Below are 19569 nucleotides of genomic sequence, written 5' to 3'. Positions count from 1 at the left end.
TCTTATGAGCCGAGGACCGATTACTTGACTTTATGTGACGGCCATACCTAGACTCGACCCTACTCACCTTCCTCAGTCTTCCAAACTGCTCCAAGGAATGACGTAGATCTATTTGCAGATATCCCTTCCAATTGGGACCGACAACCAGATAGGACTCCGGCTTATCTCGAATACCAAACCAAGGGGGTAAAGTCCATCAATTTTACGACTCTATCCGCTTATCATAATTTAATCCATCCTTGGCATCTTTCAGTCACCCACACCTGAAATCGTGGTCCTTAGTCTTGATTCTTTTGATCTTGAACTTGAGGATCTGCTCTTGCTTTTTTGTTCTCCCTTGGTTCATGGCGATAACCCTTTTTTCTTAACAAGCAGGCACGGCAGCTATCGCTTTTCCCTAAGAAGAGGGATCTTGTAATCCTACCTTGTCTCGCTCGTTCTCGCTTACCCTTTTTATCCCGCATAGTCCTAGCGTTTAACATAGAATGTTTTTTCAACATCCAGCCATCTGACCCTCCGGATCGGCCCACCCACCGAAAAATTTCATGAAAATCCCTTCCCGAGGTAGTACTTAACTACTACAAAATCAGGAAGACAGTCTATCAGACATCGTCAAACAACAAGCAGCATACAATCTATTGCATACCCTCGTTTAAGAAAATTCATCTGGTTGTTCCCACTAGATCTTTATTAAAAAACTTTTAATTCATTTCTTTACCTTTATATGCTACAATTAACTTGTAACTAGTTTCCTAACTAATCATGCAACACATATAGATTCAACCAATTCATCTTGGTTTACTCAAGACCAAGAAAATCGTTTACAAGCCATCAAAATGGCAGCACCTTCACATTATTTCCCAAAATTAAGTGTTTGGAAAAGGCTCATCAAGTAATTTAGTAATTCCTTCTTAAGCATTTTATTTTGAGAGGTATATCACCATCTGGTGACAGATGCACAGGATAGCCCCTATATTCCTATCCTTTCCAGTTTCTTTTACGCAATCAAATCGAACAAATTCCTTAATTCAATTCACATCATCCTCCCTGAGTATGACCTTCTCATCCAACTATTGGCATCAGGACATACCCGGATTATGGCCGTTTTCCAATAAGAAACCGCGGGTACTTCACCCGACCGGGCAAAAATAAAACAAACCCATTCATCCTTTATCCATCGAATATGAATGACCTAGGTATAAAATACTTGCTGGTTACACTGCCCTATCCAAAAATGGCCAATCTCCGTCAAGTTCCCCAAGAGAATCCTCTCAATGGGCCGGCCTTTCAATCAAATTGAACCCAAGAAGATCCATCTTGGGTTCTAGTTATTTCCAGACAATCTTCAAAACTGAAGTCGCGGAGCGGAGCGTGGGTCGACTCTCTCTCTCACACACACACACAGTGAGCTTACACAGTACAGTACGCAGAGAGATGTTAGAAGGGTTATCTCCCAATTCCTTAGTATTCACAAAGAATATGTTAGTATATACAAAGAGTTAGAGGTAAGTGAGTTAGGCGGGCGGCCGGCCATATCCGCATAAGAGGCCACTTGGGCTTTAATCCCAACAACCTCCCACTTAAAGTCCAATGTGGCACTTTAAGTAACTGTAAATCTATGAACATAAATGTACAAAGATTTACATGGCTGCCATCTATCCAATGCCCAATAACTCACGACAATGCACAAAGCCCTCTCCTGGAAGTCCCTTTGTGAGTAGATCAGCAGGATTGTCCTTGGTGTGGATCTTCAGCAGCTGTATCTGCTTGTCTTCAAGTACTTCCCTAATGAAGTGATATTTGACATCAATATGCTTAGTCTTCGAATGGAACACTGGATTCTTTGCCAATTGTATAGCACTTTGACTATCACAATATAACTCTGGCATATCTGCATTGATTCCCAAGTCTGCAACCAATCTACCAAGCCAAATAGCTTCTTTGCATGCCTCATTTGCTGCAACATACTCAGCTTCTGTAGTAGACTGCGTAACACAATCTTGTAATCGAGATCGCCATGATATGGCACCTCCAGCCAATGTAAATACATAGCCTGATGTAGATCTCCTCTTATCCAAGTCTCCTGCATAATCTGAGTCAGTGTATCCTCTGACACTCAAATCCTGACTACCATAGCATATGCGCATACTCTTTGTATGTTTTAAGTATCTCATGATACCTTTCACTGCCTCCCAATGTTTCTTGCCGGGATTTGACATATATCTGCTAACCACTCCCACTGCAAATGCAATATCCGGACGTGTAGCAATCATTGCATACATCAAACTACCCACTGCAGACGCATATGGAATCTTATCCATTTCAGCCTTTTCTTCCTCAGACACAGGACAATCTTGTTTGCTAAGTTTCACATATGGTGGCAATGGAACACTCAATGCCTTTCCCTTCTCCATATTGAAACGTTGCAAAACCTTGTCAATATACTCTGTTTGAGATAACCAAATCAACTTCTTTGATCTGTCTCTCTCAATGCGCATACCAAGTATATGACTTGCCTCACCCATGTCTTTCATGTCAAACGATTTTGCCATCTTTGACTTCAAAGCTGAAATTTCTTCCAAGTGTTTGCCAGCAATCAACATGTCATCCACATACAAAATAAGGATCAGCCAACTGCCATCCTTAGCCTTCTTTGTATATAGACAGTGATCGAACTCACTACGTTTGTAGCCTTGAGAAAGCATAAACTGGTGGAACTTATGGTACCATGCCCTCGGTGATTGTTTTAAGCCATAAAGACTCTTTAACAACTGGCATACCAAATGTTCCATGCCTTTCTCAACAAACCCTTCTGGCTGCTGCATGTAAATTTCCACATCTAAATCACCATGCAAGAACGCTGTCTTGACATCCATTTGGTGCAACACCAAATCCAATATAGCAACCAATGCAAGAAAGCATCTCAATGTAGTCATCTTGACCACTGGAGAGAAGACTTCATCAAAGTCAATGCCTTGTTCTTGCTTAAAGCCCTTGGCAACAAGCCTTGCTTTGTACTTTGGCTGACTATCATGAGCGGTGATCTTATACCTGTAAACCCATTTACAAGGTAGAGCCTTTTTGCCCTGTGGTAATTTAACCAACTTCCATGTCTGGTTTTTATGCAGAGCTGTCATCTCTGACTGCATGGCCAACTGCCATTTTTTCGAGTCAACCACTTGTAATGCTTCCTTGTAACAAGATGGTTCTCCGCAATCTGTGAGCATGACATAATTTAGAGATGGCACATAACGATCAGGTGGTTTGGAGACACGCTCAGAACATCTCACCACAACTGATTCTGCCTCTCTAGCCACTATAGGCTGTTCTTGAGCCTGACCATGCTGTCTTGATGTGCTAGCACTAGGTCCATCTTCCCTGAAGACAACTCTTCTGATCTCCTCTGTCTTCTCTGGCTTAGCGTGAAACTTGGCTTCATTGAAATGCACATCATTGCTACGAATAAGCTTTCTGGACTCAGGATCCCAAAGCCGGTAACCCATCTCGCCCGATTCTCCGTAGCCAAGAAATATACACTTCTTGCTCTTTGGTTCTAACTTATTTCTGAACTCCTTAGGAATATGGCTATAAGCTTCACAACCAAAGACTCTGAGATGCTTATACGAAGGTGCCTTGCCTGTCCATAGCATCTCGGCCACTGCACTCTTATCCAGAACCCTACTAGGAGACCTGTTGATCAAATGGACTGCTGTAGCCACTGCTTCCGCCCAAAATCCATCAGGCAACTCAGCATTTGACAACATGCTTCTGACCTTCTCTTGTATGGTCCTATTCATACGTTCTGCAACCCCATTCTGTGAAGGATTATATGGTGCAGTAAGTTCCCGCTTAATCCCTTTTGCTTCACAAAAGTCTTGAAAAGCTTTGGAAACGTACTCTCCACCATTGTCAGTTCTCAAGCACTTCAGCTTCTGACCACTCTGATTCTCCACCAGCTGCAAGAATGTCTTAAAGACCTTGAGCACCTCATCCTTGTGCTTCAAGAAGTAAACCCATACTTTGCGAGAATAGTCATCTATGAATGTACAAAAGTACGCTGCTCCCCCTAGTGACAAACTAGGCATTGGTCCGCATAGGTCACTGTGTACAAGAGCTAACCGTTCGTCCCTACGATTCCTCTTTGATCTGTGCGGTTCCTGTGTTTGCTTACCATAAACACAATGCTCACAAAACTCGAAATCTTGAAATGAAAAGCCAGGCAAATAACCATAATAAGAAAGTATTTCCATTCCTCTTTTTGACATATGTCCCAACCTACGATGCCACAGTGACACACTTGGCTGCTCAATCACATTAATTACATGGTTTTTAACCTCTGAAACATGTAAAGTGTACAGAGTTCCTGACTTGCTGCCATGTGCTACAGTCATCGAACCTTTGGAGATCTTCCAAGCGCTGTTCCCAAAAACTGTCACATAACCCGCATCATCCAACTTCCCTGTACTAATCAAGCTCTTTCGGATTGCTGGAACATGTCTGACATTCTTGAGCCATAAAGAAGAGCCATTCTGAAACTTCAACTGCACATCTCCCACTCCAAGTATGTCACAAACCTGCTCATTGCCAAGTCTGACATAGTCTTTAGTAGCCACATATGATGTAAACCACTCTTTGTGCGGAGAAACATGTAAAGATGCCCCTGAGTCGATAATCCAATCACTCATAGCATGTCCATCCTCTGCAGTCAAGAAAACAGAATCAAGATTGCTTGTAAGGAAGATGTCACCACCTGCTATACCAGAATCACTGTCTGAACCAGATCCTGTGACATTCACCTCTTCAATCTTCACTGAACTCTTCTTTTCATCTTGCTCAGAACTCTTTGTTTTGCCTTTTTCTTGTTTCCACTTCGTACAGTCTCGCTTCATGTGACCCTTCTTGCCACAATGGTAGCATTCTATGTCATCCTTTGACTTCGAATCACGAGACTTACTTCGGTTTTGTACCTTCTTACCCTTCTTCTCTTTAAACTGTTGTCTCCCTCGAACGACCAAAGCGCTATTGCCTTTGCCTTTGTCAATGTTCTTCCTGTTCACTTCCTCTGTGAGCAAGCTGCCTTCTACATTGGCACTTGTAAGACCTTCTGGCGCGACAGAATTACTTAACGCTGTACGAAAAGTATCCCAACTGTCTGGCAAAGTGATTAAGAGAAACATAGCCTTCACTGAATCTGGAAAGACTATCTCCTGTGCTGTTAACTGGCTGAAAATTGAGTGAAATTCATTCAGATGATTTGACATGGCTGTCCCTTCCTTCATCTTCAAATCCACCAATTTCTTGAGCCAGTAAATCTGAGAAGCAGCACTTTGTTTCTCGTACATATCACATAGCTTTTGCCATACGCCATACGCTGTAGTCTCTTCTGCTACGTTGAAGTAAACATTTTCTGCCAGTGTCAGCATGATTGTGGAACAAGCTAACTCGTCAAGCTCTTCCCACTCATCTTGAGCCATAAATTCTGGTCTCTCCCCTTTGAGCTTCAGTGGCTTCACTTGTTTTTTCTGCACCAAAACCTGCCAAATCTGCTTCTTCCAGAATGGAAAGTTTGTGCCATCCAGCTTCTTTATGTTGTAAAGAGTCTCACTATGAGAAGATGCCATATCTGCCAAACTGTTTACTCCTGAGAAAAATCCGGCAGAGTTTCCCCTGTAAACTGGCCTCTGTACACAGTAAACAAGCTATAATCAACAAGTTGAACACCTCTCCTCAGGAACTGTTAGTATTTTGAAAATTTTTGACAGAGTCTCCCCTGTAAACTGAGCTCTGGGAACCAAAAGATAGCTCAAGAAACAATCATAAATAGCTGACCAATGACAAATCTAAAAAATCCCTGTAATATGCTGTCCTGTAAGCATACACTGTCTCCTCTCTGGGCGATGACAGAACCTGTATCTGTCTCAAGACTGAACCCTGAACAATGCCTCAACGGCTTGACGCATAAGATGCAATCCAGTGTCTACACAAAGTCATACATCCTAAGGGATAAAAGTCGCCGAAGAGGATGCGTGTAGAGGGGAACTCCAGCAACCTAATCCACCTCACACTGGGTAACCCAGCCCCCAGTGCTTGGCTTCAAAAAACCTCACACACGACCCTCTCAGATGGCTCAGCAAACTGCCCAGAACTAGCATACATCCTATAATAGACCAATCACTGTCCTATGACCGCTGCGGCGGTCTGTCTGCTAGCGTGACTCACAACTAGCAGACCCACAATCACAGTACATCAATCTGCAATACATGCCAGTGGTGTCAAGCCGTCGTATGGCCACACCTCCCCTGGAACCTGGCAAGCACAAGAAGTAGCAATGCAGACTGCAATATATATATCTGATGATATATATGTGTACCTGGTCTATAGATGATGCTCTGAAGACGAATAAGTGATGTATGTCGATGTCGATATTGATGTCGACCACCTCCTGCTTGCCAATCTACACAAGACGGATTTCTTTGCGGCTGAAATCTATCTTCTGCTGTAGTGCTCAGAACGAAATTCTGAGGGCATAAACGGCTTCGAAAGGGGGGTAAAACCCCAGGTCGCCTGATGGAAACGCTCCCGGAACGCCGAGTGTGAATTTTCGAACTCCGGATCCAGAATCTGCCGGAAAAGTGCACGCGCGCGCGATTGCGCAAATCCGCACTGAACCAAGGCTCTGATACCAATTGAAGTCGCGGAGCGGAGCGTGGGTCGACTCTCTCTCTCACACACACACACAGTGAGCTTACACAGTACAGTACGCAGAGAGATGTTAGAAGGGTTATCTCCCAATTCCTTAGTATTCACAAAGAATATGTTAGTATATACAAAGAGTTAGAGGTAAGTGAGTTAGGCGGGCGGCCGGCCATATCCGCATAAGAGGCCACTTGGGCTTTAATCCCAACAAAAACTCCTAGTTAAATATATGTTTTGTAATGGGCTATCCCTATCACCTCTCGTGATTCCTTTTTAACTCCTAGTTGGTATTTCTAGGTTCATTCATTTATCAACCTTAATTCTTACTTTCATTAATTATCTACTAGCCAAGTTTATTTAGAAAATACAAGAGAGTTTTTGCCATAGGCATTTGATGGTTAATGTCTCTTTGGAAATGCCAACTTTTTAAGTTCAATCCCCTCTTTTGTATGATTCTCAGGTTTTGCAATCCTTTGCCATCCATTGGACATCTCCATCGAAGCTTGTAGAGTTTTCGGTTCAAAACAACACGGAAATCAATTCCACGAAGTTATCCTCTATCTCCCCCATTCCGTATTTGCAAACAAACTTGAAATTGACAACTCTAGGAAAACTCTTCAATACCAAAAATTGAACTACTTCTATTGAGCTTAGACAACTACTCTTTTCTTATGGTGCCTAGCTTTCCATTTAGGAAGCTAAAAGGTTGTCCTATAATTTATGAGTCTGCTAGCTTTCCATTAAAGTTCACTTTGGGGATAAAATGGGAATCTAGAGCTTTCCATTAAAGCTTGGAAGAGAGGATTAGAACCATACATTCTTCCTACCATAGAGAGATATGCAAAAACTCTAAGATTTATTACCATAATGAGACTAAACCTTTCTCTCTTTAATGAGACAAGGTCACCATGCAAGCTTACCCTAAGCACACAAGGTCACCATGGAAGCTTAACCCTAATCACACAAGGTCACCATGGAAGCTTAACCCTAATCACACAAGGTCACCATGGAAGCTTAACCCTAATATCACCATGGAAGCTTAACCCTAATCACACACAAGGTCACCATGGAAGCTAAACCCTAAATTGCAAGGTTGTCTTTCAAAGCTTTTCCTAAGTGTAAAGTTACCATCAAAGCTTAGCTTAAGGATGTAAATCTATCTTTGAAGCTTAACTTAATGATGCATAGATACTCTTAGCACTTAACCATAATTGTGAGGCTACCATTAAAGCTTAAACCTAAAATACAAGGTAGTCACTAAATCTTACACCTAAGTGAAAAGTTACCATTAAAGGTTAGCTTAAGAGTGAAAATCCACCTTTGAAGCTTAACGTAATGATGTATAGATACTCTTAGCACTTAACCCTAATTACGAGGTTATCATTAAATCTTAAATCTAAAATACAAGTAGTCAATAAAGCTTACACCTAAGTGCAAATTTACCATTAACACTACAAGAGGTTGTGTGCTCTTGTGACACTGTTAGCGACGGAAGTACACTGGGTTTTTATAACCCCCGGCGTCGCTAAAATCGTCGCTACGAGCGTCGCTATAAGCGTCGCTATGAGCGTCGCTATATAGCGACTCTCATAGCGACGCATATAGCGACGTTTACACAGAAGACTATAGCGACGCTCATAGTGACGCTACAGAGGCATAAATAGCGACGGTTATAGCGACGCCCGAGAGAATTTTTTTTGGTGGCAGGGCATTCAATGCCCTGCCACCCATCAACCATATTGTACTTGATTCACTTTTTAAAAAAAGTGCAAGGGTAGATAATAGACCCAAAATAGTCACCCACAAGACGCATTGTTTGCAAAATTGACAATTGTACACATCATAGGCAAAATGAATTGATTGGCAAATGTAATAATGACAATTGTACAACATCATAGGCATAAAGAATTGATTGGCAAAAGGAACTGTGGTGACAAATGTAATAATATACATGGTTCAAAAAGACGTATAAAATCCGTCTCATGATACATAAGCTATGAGAAACCCTAAACTAATGCTATCTAGCTACGGCTAAACTGACGTCGTCTAGTCAGACGTCTCATCGCGTCCAAGCGGCGTATCTGTCGGATTCTGCAAAAAAAGACAAGAAGACAGCTTTCAGTAAGTATAAACATATAACGACATTTATAAAACAATACAAAAAATAGAAAAGAGTAAACCCTAATACTAACCATGCTGCCGCGAGAATTGAGAATTTCCATCAGGGCGTTTAAGCCCTTCCTGCCTGCGTACTCGCGCTCGTACGGTGTGGGATCACGTCCTGTCATCGACCACTGTCAAAACATACAAAGATTTCATTATGTTAGAATTAAAAAACTCATAAACCCTAAACTATCCAACATAAAGAGCAATGCGAAAACACTTACAAAATCGGCCTCAAATGATGCCCATCCACCGCTCCCCAAGTGGTGCGAGCTCCCTGCCTTTACTCGCGCTCTGGCTGCATCCTTTTGTTGCTTCCACTTGTCGGGATTCTCGCGCGCTGCTTTCTTCGCATTCTTCCAATCTTCTTTGGCCAGCCAATCTGGCCTGTTCCACCCATTCTTGATTGCTTTTTGCACTTCGGAACGCTTGTGTTTGCAGTATTCGCGCATTCGAATCTTCATCAGGTCTTCATTGAAGCACTGATCCCGTGTTGGAACGGGAAACTCATCATGAAGTATGCTGATGACTCTGTTTTTTAAATCACTTGGTACTTCACTCCATTTTTTTAGTATGTAGTGTCTAAACAACTGAGAGCAAAGACCACACATGCGCGAGATCACCTTCTTGCCGTCATCATCCATGATGATGCCGCCGCTGAAGTCGACGGAGTAAGACAAGCCCTCTGGCCGGTGACGCGTGAACCTGGGTGTCCCGACAGGGGTCTCTAGCGGCGTGTCGATGGGGGTACGGACGTCAGGTGTCTCCACCGGCGTCTGGGCCTCGAAGCGAGGAGTGTCGAGTGGGGTGGCTCCTGGCGGAGTAGGTAGAGGTGTGTAGCTTCTAGGAACAGTCAGCCGTGCAAAACCTGGCGTAGATGGCGATGCTGTGGCTGGTGTGGGGGCGGGCAAAGAAGGGGAGGGTAAAGAGCCTCGTCGAACACGAGGCGGTGTAGAGGCATCGGTGGCGGAATCCCCACAACAACCGCCACCGCCACCACTAGAGCGCCGGTGTCTAGACGAGTGTGAAGCTCGTCTCGTCGACGCCGAAGCTTCGGAGCGCGCCGAATGCTCTGAAAGAGAGGGAGATGCGGATGGAGTAGGAACGCACGATGATGCGCCAGAGCGATGACGCTCCACGTACCACTGTCTCTGCTGCGGTGACAAAGAAGAAAGAAACTCCTCATCATCCATACCTGCATTAAACACACGAATATTTAAACTTAATATTGAATGAATAGAGTAGACAAAGACGCAAAGACCATTAAATACAATGACTTAATGACGCATATAAATACAATGACGCAATGAATTGAGTGATAGAAGAGGCAAGTCGAAAACTCAGAATTTTCAATCAAAAGATGTGAGCGCGAGTAGAAAAGAGCGTTATACACCATGGAAGGTACTTAGAGAGCCAGAGCTTTTACAACACGGAGCAAAATTGTTCAAATACAATATTTGTGGCTTTAAGAGATCTCTCTCTCATCCTCGCATAACTCAGCATAACTTCCTATATCTATATAGAGCTCTCCGTTTAAACACATATCCTCTGTTTCATTTTGTAGCTCCTCTGTATGCACCCCATATAGAGTAGTAGCATCTTGATGCTCGTCTGGCACCACCGCAGCGGCTTCTGATTGAGCATCTTCTCTGATCTCCTCCATTGATGCCGTTGTGATTGGCACATGGTAGCCTTCATACGTCCTTGCACTACGAGGGGCTACCTCTATGACGTACCACCAGTTTGATGTAGACTTTGTAGGATGAAATATTACCTGCCAGAGCCACATAACTTACATGAGAGCTTTCAAGCACATAACTTGTAAAAGGGGGATGTTAACTATTTACATACTTACTTGTTCACAATGCTCGGGTAGTACGAAAGTGTCTCTTAGGTCAGTCCATTTCTTAGTAGAATCCACCTCAAGAAAACTAGACTCTCCTCTACGCACAGTAGCGTTGCGACCCTCCATGATTATTTTGAACCATTGCACGTCGAACAAGTCGACAAAAAATCCTCCGTAATCGATCCTCAAAATCTCTTGCAGCGTGCTGAAGTAAGTGAGTTCCGCCACCACATGATCTGCAACAGAGGAACGTCGTCGACTAGACTGTTCAAATTTTTCCATGATTCCACAATCTTGAGTAAAACGCTTTTTGTCGATTCGTTCCACCCTAAAATGTCGACCTTTACACCATGCTGCTGTGTATGACTTATACTACAACGAACAAAGATTATGAGTGGCCGTTCAAACGTTTATAAATAAAGTCACTTGCTAGTCGTACATTGCAAACTTACCTTGGTCGCGCAACCCCGAGAGTACTCCCACTCTTCCTCAGTCACTTCGTCACCGCATTGTTGTGCGCTTTTCAATTGGTTGTGCAACCATCTTAAGCTCATGAAGGTTGGTAGGCTCTCCAGAACCGCTGGATAGTGCATCGGTGGTCGTCTTCCCCGTCTCCACTCGATTCGTGCCCTTTGTCGCTCTTGCTTTGCATCCTCATATTGTGAAATCCACTTTTGCATCACTGGATTGTGAAGCATGCAAAATCGGTTGATTTTAGCCTCTAGATCTTCCGTCATCTTCTTCTCAACACCGAGATTGCACATGACAATCCGAGATATGCGCTCATCATCTATGGTTCGCCATAGTGTGTCCCGGGCTTTATCAAATCCGTCTAGCCACTCTCCAATGTACACTAGGGACTCTGATACCAACCAACCTTCTGCCATGCTACCCTCTGGACGTGCCTTTTGACGCACATATCCCTTAAGCGTTTTCATGAAACGTTCTAAGAAGAACATCCATCTGGAATGTACTGTGCCAGCTATTTCCACCTCATCAACTATGTGAACAAGAAGATGCACATGAATGGTTAGCATGGTAGTAGGAAAATGTTTCTCAAACATGCACACAAGCTCCGCAGCATTTGGTTTGGCGAATGGTGTGGAGTCTACGTTGATCTCCTTTTGTGAGATCCATTGCACCAGCTTTGCAAGTTTGTAGATTGTGTTACGGATGTCGAGAGACAAACATCCCTCAATGGCAACCGGTAAAATAAACTGTAAAGTATGTGCAGCAATGATATTAATGTCCACATTTTATGCAATGATATTAAAGTCCACTATGAACGTACCTGACACATTTTATGCCAATCGTGTGACTTCAAACCGGTAAGCTTTCCTTCTTTAGTAAAACACGTTCGGAGCGAGTGCATTACGCCAGTGGGGGTCCGCAAAGATCGAATGGTCTCTTTTACTTTGCGTTCTTGGGCTCCTGTGAAAATCCATGGTGCTTTAGGGAGTTGTATCGATCCATCAGACGCTGTTTGCGGCCAATATTGCTCCATACGATCCACATTTCTAAGGTCAACTCTTGCTCCCAAAGTATCTTTCTTGCCGGTCAGATGGTCCCATAGTAGATTACCCACATTCTTGAATATGTGCATTGGATCGAGCAAGTGATTGATCATGAGTCGGGGCCAGTATGGTAACTCGTACCATAGAGATAGTCTCTTCATCCCTGGAGGCAATCCGTCATCGCACATCTCCTTCTGCTCTAACCATGCTTGTGCAGACATCCTTGGTGGCTCTCTTCCCAAAAAGCCGTCGCGTAACACATGATTCTCTGGAAGACACGCTTGATGACCTTCGTAGATTTGCTTCTTCAGTGAGGGTGCCCTACGTGCATTCAGTCTAGGTCCACATGTGACACATGCTCTGTATCCGCTTGTTTGAAGCCCTGCATGTATACACATGATAATAGATCAACTATGGGAAAAAACAAGATTTACAGTGTCTGAGTGAGGAGTGTCAATAGATCACCTGAGCATTCTGTTAGCCCGGGATAGTCATGCATGGTCCACATTAGAATGCCTCTGATCAAAGCATTCCGTCGTCCTGTGTGTCGGCTCATATCCACCACCTCTATGCCAATCCACAATTGTTGTAGCTCTTCCAATAGTGGACGAAGATACACATCCATATTACCCACTTTATATCGCCCTGGCACAATCAAGCTTAGCCATAGGTGCCCCTTCTTCGTAGTCAACCACGGGGGAATGTTGTAGTTGACGATGACAACAGGCGATACACTGTAAGATGTTGATCTTTGACCAAATGGATTTACGCCATCCATAGCCAGGCCTAAGCGCAAATTTCGAGCTTCCCTGGCAAAATCCGACCATGTTCCATCTATATGTTTCCAGGCTGCGCAATCTGCAGGAATTCGTAGCACACCATCCGAAGATTTATTCTCCTCATGCCATGATGCTAGGGCGGCCATGGACTTACATTCGAAGAAATGCTTGATGCGAGGAAGCAGAGGAAAATGTCGCAAAACCTTTTGTGGAATTTTTGTCCCATGGAGATCTACTCGATATCTTTCGTAATCACATTTCGGACACTTCTCTATGTCTATGTATTCCCCTCTGAAAAGAATGCAGTCAGTAGGACAAGCGTGGATAGAATTGTAATCCATCCCCAAGTTTCGCAAAATCTTTCTTGCTTCATCTCGGGAATCTGGCATCACATTGTCAGTTGGTAGTATGTGCTCTTTCAGCAATCTACACAACATAAAAATACGATACAGTCGTGTAAAAATCTATCAGATCATTATACATTTAGAGTTTTATTAAAGTAAACTAATTGTAATAGATCACCTGAAAAGCGCTGTGACGCTAGTGTCACTCCATCCAAACTTTGCCTGCATGTTGAGAAGAACCAGGAGTGATTTCAATCTAGACATACGTGCTCCATTATACAATGGCGTATCGGCTTCACTTTTCATATCATCATAGATAAGCCTTTCTGAATCCATGATCGTCTCGATCATTTCATCAATCTCGGCCTCAAACATTGCCTCGTTGGGAATGTGCTCTGCATGATCATCCCCCGAGCTGTCAGAGGCTACATCTTGTGGCCTCACATATGCTGCTTGACCAAAGCGCCTGCGCACACGTCTATTGGGTTGCAAGATTGCTGCTTGTTGGCCAGTGTCAGAGTCCGACGAGTTATAATTGGCAACAACTCGATCTATAATAGATGGATCGAACTCCCCAAATTCGCGAACGTGCTGCAAAGAAACACGTCTTGTCCGTCGCACAGCATGCTTGCATTGATTACAAGGACATAAGACCCTCGTTGAGAGATAGGTGTTTCGGTTGGACAGTCCCACATCCTCGTCACTACTCATAATGAGGATAAAAATCTTATAACCTAGACAACAAATTTAATATTCTATTGGCATTCTTCGTCTTATCTCTCTCTCTCTCTCTCTCTCTCTCTCTCTCTCTCTCTCTCTCTCTCTCTCTCTCTCTCTCTCTCTCTTTACCTCACATTCTCTAGTCATGTCCAATCCCCGCACACCTCGGTCTAGAGGTGCACGGAGATCAGAACCACCGGGTTATAATCTCGTCTTTATTGGTCAATACCTATATTTGTGGGTACAAGAAATCTACACACCCACGTCTACATGATACTGCATGTAGTGGACAAAACCCCTTTGCCTCTTCTCTAGCTTGTAGCACTTCACAGCATCTTAACATCTTTTCACAGTAGATCTTTTCACTTTTCGTCTAACTCTAAACCCTAAACCGTAAGTAATTCTTGCGTGGACTCGATCTAACGTAAATAAGCGTAAATCTAAATAAACGTAAATCTAACTAAAAATAAACCTAAATCTAATTTAACGTAAGTCTACATCTAACCTAATCTTTAACGTCTTTTGGGATAGTTTCCTACGACGTTAAAACTCTCTTCTTCTTGTGTGTGTGTGTGTGTGTGTGTGTGTGTGGGTAAACCTAAATAAACCTAAGTCTAATCTAATATAACATAAATCGAAATCTAACGTAAATTATGTTATATTAAAAACAAAGAACTAAACTAACAGGGATTATAAGAACCTTAAAACTGATTTAACACATAATTTTTCACATAACTCGGCAAGAGTTGGCATTCTCATTACTAAAGATGTGAGAGTTAACTTCCGGCGGTGACGCTGCCTCATCTCCATCCACATCTGACGACAGCAATTGGCCCTTTAGACCGTTCTTGCTCTTGTTACTAACTTTGAAGTTGCTGTTGAATGACTAGAGGTTGTCTAAATGGTCATTGTGTCGGGGATGTAGTGACTCTTGCCGCCCTGAAGATCCACCTTCTTCCCTATCTTCTGAAGACATTTCACCAGTACTTTTGGATCGACGGAGCCCACCATGAGTGAAGGCAGCAATACCCTATATTCCATTGAGGGCTTTCTTCACCCTCTTCATGCAGGCATCGCAGTCTATGGAGACCTAAATCTAATCTAATATAACGTAAATCTAAATCTAGCGTAAATAAACGTAAATCTAGTTAAAATTAAACCTAAATCTAATCTAATTTAACTTAAATAAACCTAAATCTAATTTAACGTAAGTCTACATCTAACCTAATCTTTAACGTCTTTTAAGATAGTTTCCTACGACGTTATAACTCTCTTCTTCTTGTGTGTGTACGCGTGTGTGGATGTGTGTGCCAATAAAAAGAGATAAATGGTATAACCTTTCTATCACCCATGCCAAGTATGATAGATTGGTTATGCCATTTCCCTCTTGAATAATAGGTCTTGAGTTCAACTCCTCGTCGGCTAGATCTTTAGGTCTTTTAATTTTAATTAGTTTCCTACGACGTTAAATTAGTTTCTCTCTCTTTCTCTCTCAATGTGTGTGCGTTTTTTTGGATCGTATGCATGTTTTCTCTCTTTTTTCCTCTCTCAATGTGTGCGTTTTTTGTTTATGCATGTTCTCTCTCTCTTTTCCTCTCTCCATGCGTGCGTTTTTTGTTTATGCATGCTCTCTCTCTCTTTTCCTCTCTCAATGTGTGTGTGCATTGTTTGTTTATGTATGTGTGTGTGCGTTTCTTTTTATGTTTGTACTCTCTCTCTCTCTCTCTCTCTCTCTCTCTCTCTCTCTCTCTCTCAAAAACACTATGTGTGTGTGTGTGTATGTGTGTGTGAGAGAGGGAGAGAGAAAGAGGGGAAGGGAACATGAGAATGAGGAGAGGGAAGGAGCATACCTGGCTCTCCTTCCTCTCCTCGTGTGTGTGTGTGTGTGTGTGTGGAGAAGAAAAAGAGAGAGAGAGAGAGAGAGAGAGAGAGAGAGAGAGAGGGAGAGAGTTACCTGCTCCTTGCTTGAGGGCGCCGAAAAACTCAGATCTGAGATCTGAGTTTTTGGGCGCGCTCGGGTATTTTTTTAGCCCAGCCGGCGTCGCTATGAGCGTCGCAAATTTCTCATAGCGACGCCGGGAATTTTTTTTTTGAGCATCGCTGTGTGAGCGTCGCTAATATGAATAGCCTCTTGTAGTGTAAAGCTTAGCTTAAGAGTGCAAATCTACCATTAAGGCTCAACTTAAGGAAGAAAGGATACCATTAGAGATTATCCCTAAAGACAAGGTTGCCATTAAAGCTTAGACCTAATATGATGCATATAAACCTTCTTAGTATTAAAGCACATGGTTTAGGTTAATTAATCCTGCTAGAAGTGAAGATTACCTCCTCTAAACCAAAGGGAAGTGGGGTTGAAGTCCTTCTTGAAGAGATGTGAGACTCAAGGAAGAAGGAAAGGGATTTAGGATGAAGAGAAAGGAGAGAGGAGCTTCTTCACAAAACCCTCAAGGGTTTGGTCTCCAAGAGAGTGAGAGAGCAAGAGCAAGGTTTAATGGAAACCTTGATTTACGTAAGCATAATCTTGAGCATTGCAAGTATGCAAGTAGCTTAGCAATGTGTGTCAAATTACAAAGGAGAGGGGGTGCTTATATAGAAATGGTGGGTAGAATACAGTGTATATACTGAGGGAGGTGGATGAAAAAGTACAAATACAATCCCACTAAAAACCCACTAAAGTAGAGAGAGAGGGAGGGTGGTTGGGCTCACCTTCAATGCAAGCTAGAGAGAGAATGAGTGGAAAGTTGCAACTTTTGACTTATTCAAGAATTTTACTCTAAATTGAATTCTTCAATCAAAGAATTTTATTTCAATTTGAATTCTTCTAAATTCCTATTGGATCCCAATTCTCTTCTCAATTCCTATTGGAACACAATTCTCTTCTCAATTCCTATTGGACCCCAATTCTCTTGTCAATTTCTATTGGACCCCAATTCTCTTCTCAATTCTTATTGGACCCCAATCTCTTCTCAATTCCTATTGGACCCCAATTCTTTTCTGGATTCTTATTGGACCCCAATTTCTTCTCAATTCCTATTGGTCCCCAATTCTCTTCTTGATTCTTATTGGACCCCAATTTCTTGTCAAATCCTATCTCTTAACTTTATCTCCCAATCAAGTTTCTCTTTTTCTGCCAGTTCTCGATCTAGATCAGTTCCCACGTGGCTTTTGACGAAGAAGTATAAAAATAATCTTAATCTTCTTGGAGAAATATAGGGATTACGTAATTTTTTATCCGGAATATCCTTGTCTTTTCATTCTGGAGTAAAGTCTCGTTGTCCGCATGACTTCTTTGTCTGTCTTGCTTTTTCTAAATTATTTTCTACACTGAAAAAGTTCTGAATGGCTCTAGGGTTTAGGGAGGGACCTTACAAACTCCCCAACAAAAGGAAAGAGTTTTCCTCAGCTCTGGACATACTTTAGAGAGTAGACATACTCAATATTTGGTCAACTTATGATTGAAGATGGTCAATAACTTTAGGGTATTTAGTTTAAAGGACAGTGAAGCTGGTATGGACCTTCAATAATACACTTCTCTTCCATTTTTTTAGCACTGACTCAAAAGTCTTAATCATAAAGAAGTCTTAATGACTCAGGTTACTTTAGTTACTGAATGTGCGCTTACTCAACTAGGTATTTTTCCTTTGGTGTGACCAGATTGTGTTTCTCTTGTGAGGTCTGAAGATCATTTCTTCACTTCACACTCTATCTAGCCTCAATACGCTTTGTAAAAATCTTACCATTCTTACCTAGATTTTAACTTTTTCCGTTTTGAGTGTTGACTAATTTCTCTATTGATATCCTCCAACGGATACCATGTCCTTGACAGTTAAGGATTTCATACTGATCTTTCAATTAATTTTGCAATATCTCCTCCCTTGTGTATGCAATTTATTTCCTCCATCCTTATTTCTCTTATGTTTATAGCTTACTGCCTCATCTTTCACTTGGTAAGTAGATATTTCACGTATCATAACAATTAGACTTGTAAAACACCATAGACGATTTGAATCTCAAAAGAATTGACTGACTAGAGATGCTTGAATTCTATAAAAATGACAATTGATTACATCCGCATAAAAATAACATTAAAAGTGCCATCGATATCTTGAAGAATAATTATAAGTTGTTCCAAAGAACCAACCAAAAATATGATCAAGGGTTTGGACAAAAGGGAGATATTGATTTGATTCCAAAGATGAATTACATAGGCTCATCCTCCAAAACTTGGAAATTGGGTAATTAGCTGGTCCCAATCTTCCTAGGAAGCATCTTCAACCGGATAGCCCTTCCACTTGATTAGTACTTCTTGAATTGTCCCGTGCCGCAGTTGCTTCTCTTTAGTTTCCAGAACTTGTTCTGGTTCCATTTGACATTCTTCCTGATTGACGAGAATGGTGTCATCATGATTCAAAACATATAGAGGGTCAGCAACATATTTCTTAAGGAGGATGATATGAAAAACATTATGAATGCGCATATGAGGCGATAAGGCTAACTTGTAGGCTTGTTCTTCTATCTTTCTAAGGATTCCAAAAGGTCCACAATATCTGAATGCAAGCTTATTGAATTGCCCTAGCTTTAAGGAGCTGTGTTTGGGTTTGACTCTGAGAAAAACTTGTTCGCCTTCACTAAAGCTTCTAGCGGAGCGGTGAAGATCATCATAGCTCTTCTGCCTATCACTAGCTCTCTTCAAGTTGTCTCTAATTACTAGAAGTTGATGATCCATCTCTTCCAGTGTAGACTTAACGACAGGAACATGAAGAGCTAGGTCGGCTAATCGAAGAGGGACTAAAAATTCCTGACCATACAAGGCTTTAAAGGGTGACATTTTGAGGTTGCGATGGTGAGAAGACGTTATAGCAAACTCAACTAGGGGAATAAACTTGATCCATTGATGGGGCTGCTAGTTGCAGTATGCTCAAAGCATATGTTCAATGACTTGATTTACTCGCTGAGTTTGACCTTTAGTCTCCGGATGATGTACTGAGCCGAGATTCAGTTGGGCACCCAGAGATTGAAACATGGCTTGCCCAAATTCAGAAGTAAATTTGGCATCCTGATCACTGATGATTCTTGCAGGGATTCCATGTAATCTTACTACCTCTTTGACAAATACTTGGGCTATGTTGATGGCGGTGGCTGTCTGCTTTACTGGAATTAGATGAACCACCTTAGTGAGCCTATCTACTATGACAAAAATATAATCATAGTTTCCAGTTGTCTTTGGAAGACTTGTAACAAAGTCCATACTCAAACATTTCCACTTCATCTGAGGAATATCTAGGGACTGAAGCTTTCCAGTAGTAAAGAAGACCATCTGCTAAGGTATAGTCAGTTAAGTGTTCCCTCAGGTTCTGAGCTTGAATCTCTTGCAAAAGAGGTCTAAAATAGGGGTCTACCTGAATTTCTTGTTGAACTTCCTTTGGTAAAGAAGAGCTAAGCAGTGAATTAGTTAAGGATGATGAGAACAAGACTGCTGGTCAAGAGGTCTTTGAGTCTATTGAAGG

At 42.2% G+C, this 19569-nt stretch overlaps 1 protein-coding gene across 1 annotated transcript; it reads right to left on the bottom strand.

The window, feature by feature from the left end:
• Positions 1-18320: 18320 nt before the first annotated feature.
• Positions 18321-18788, bottom strand: LOC147430522 (uncharacterized). Its single transcript, XM_086493556.1, has one exon. It carries the CDS (start codon positions 18786-18788, stop codon positions 18321-18323), a length of 468 nt encoding a protein of 155 aa, XP_086349682.1.
• Between the last annotated feature and the right edge of the window lie 781 nt (positions 18789-19569).

This window comes from Adiantum capillus-veneris, chromosome 21 (genome assembly GCF_014529385.1).
Source record: "Adiantum capillus-veneris isolate H3 chromosome 21, ASM1452938v2, whole genome shotgun sequence".
NCBI lineage: Eukaryota > Viridiplantae > Streptophyta > Polypodiopsida > Polypodiales > Pteridaceae > Adiantum > Adiantum capillus-veneris.
This window is presented reverse-complemented; position numbering and strand designations above follow the sequence as displayed.

What these genes read in the sequence shown, in the direction of transcription:
- LOC147430522 (XM_086493556.1), bottom strand. Translation starts at nt 18,788, where the DNA reads ATGGATCATCAACTTCTAGTAATTAGAGACAACTTGAAGAGAGCTAGT.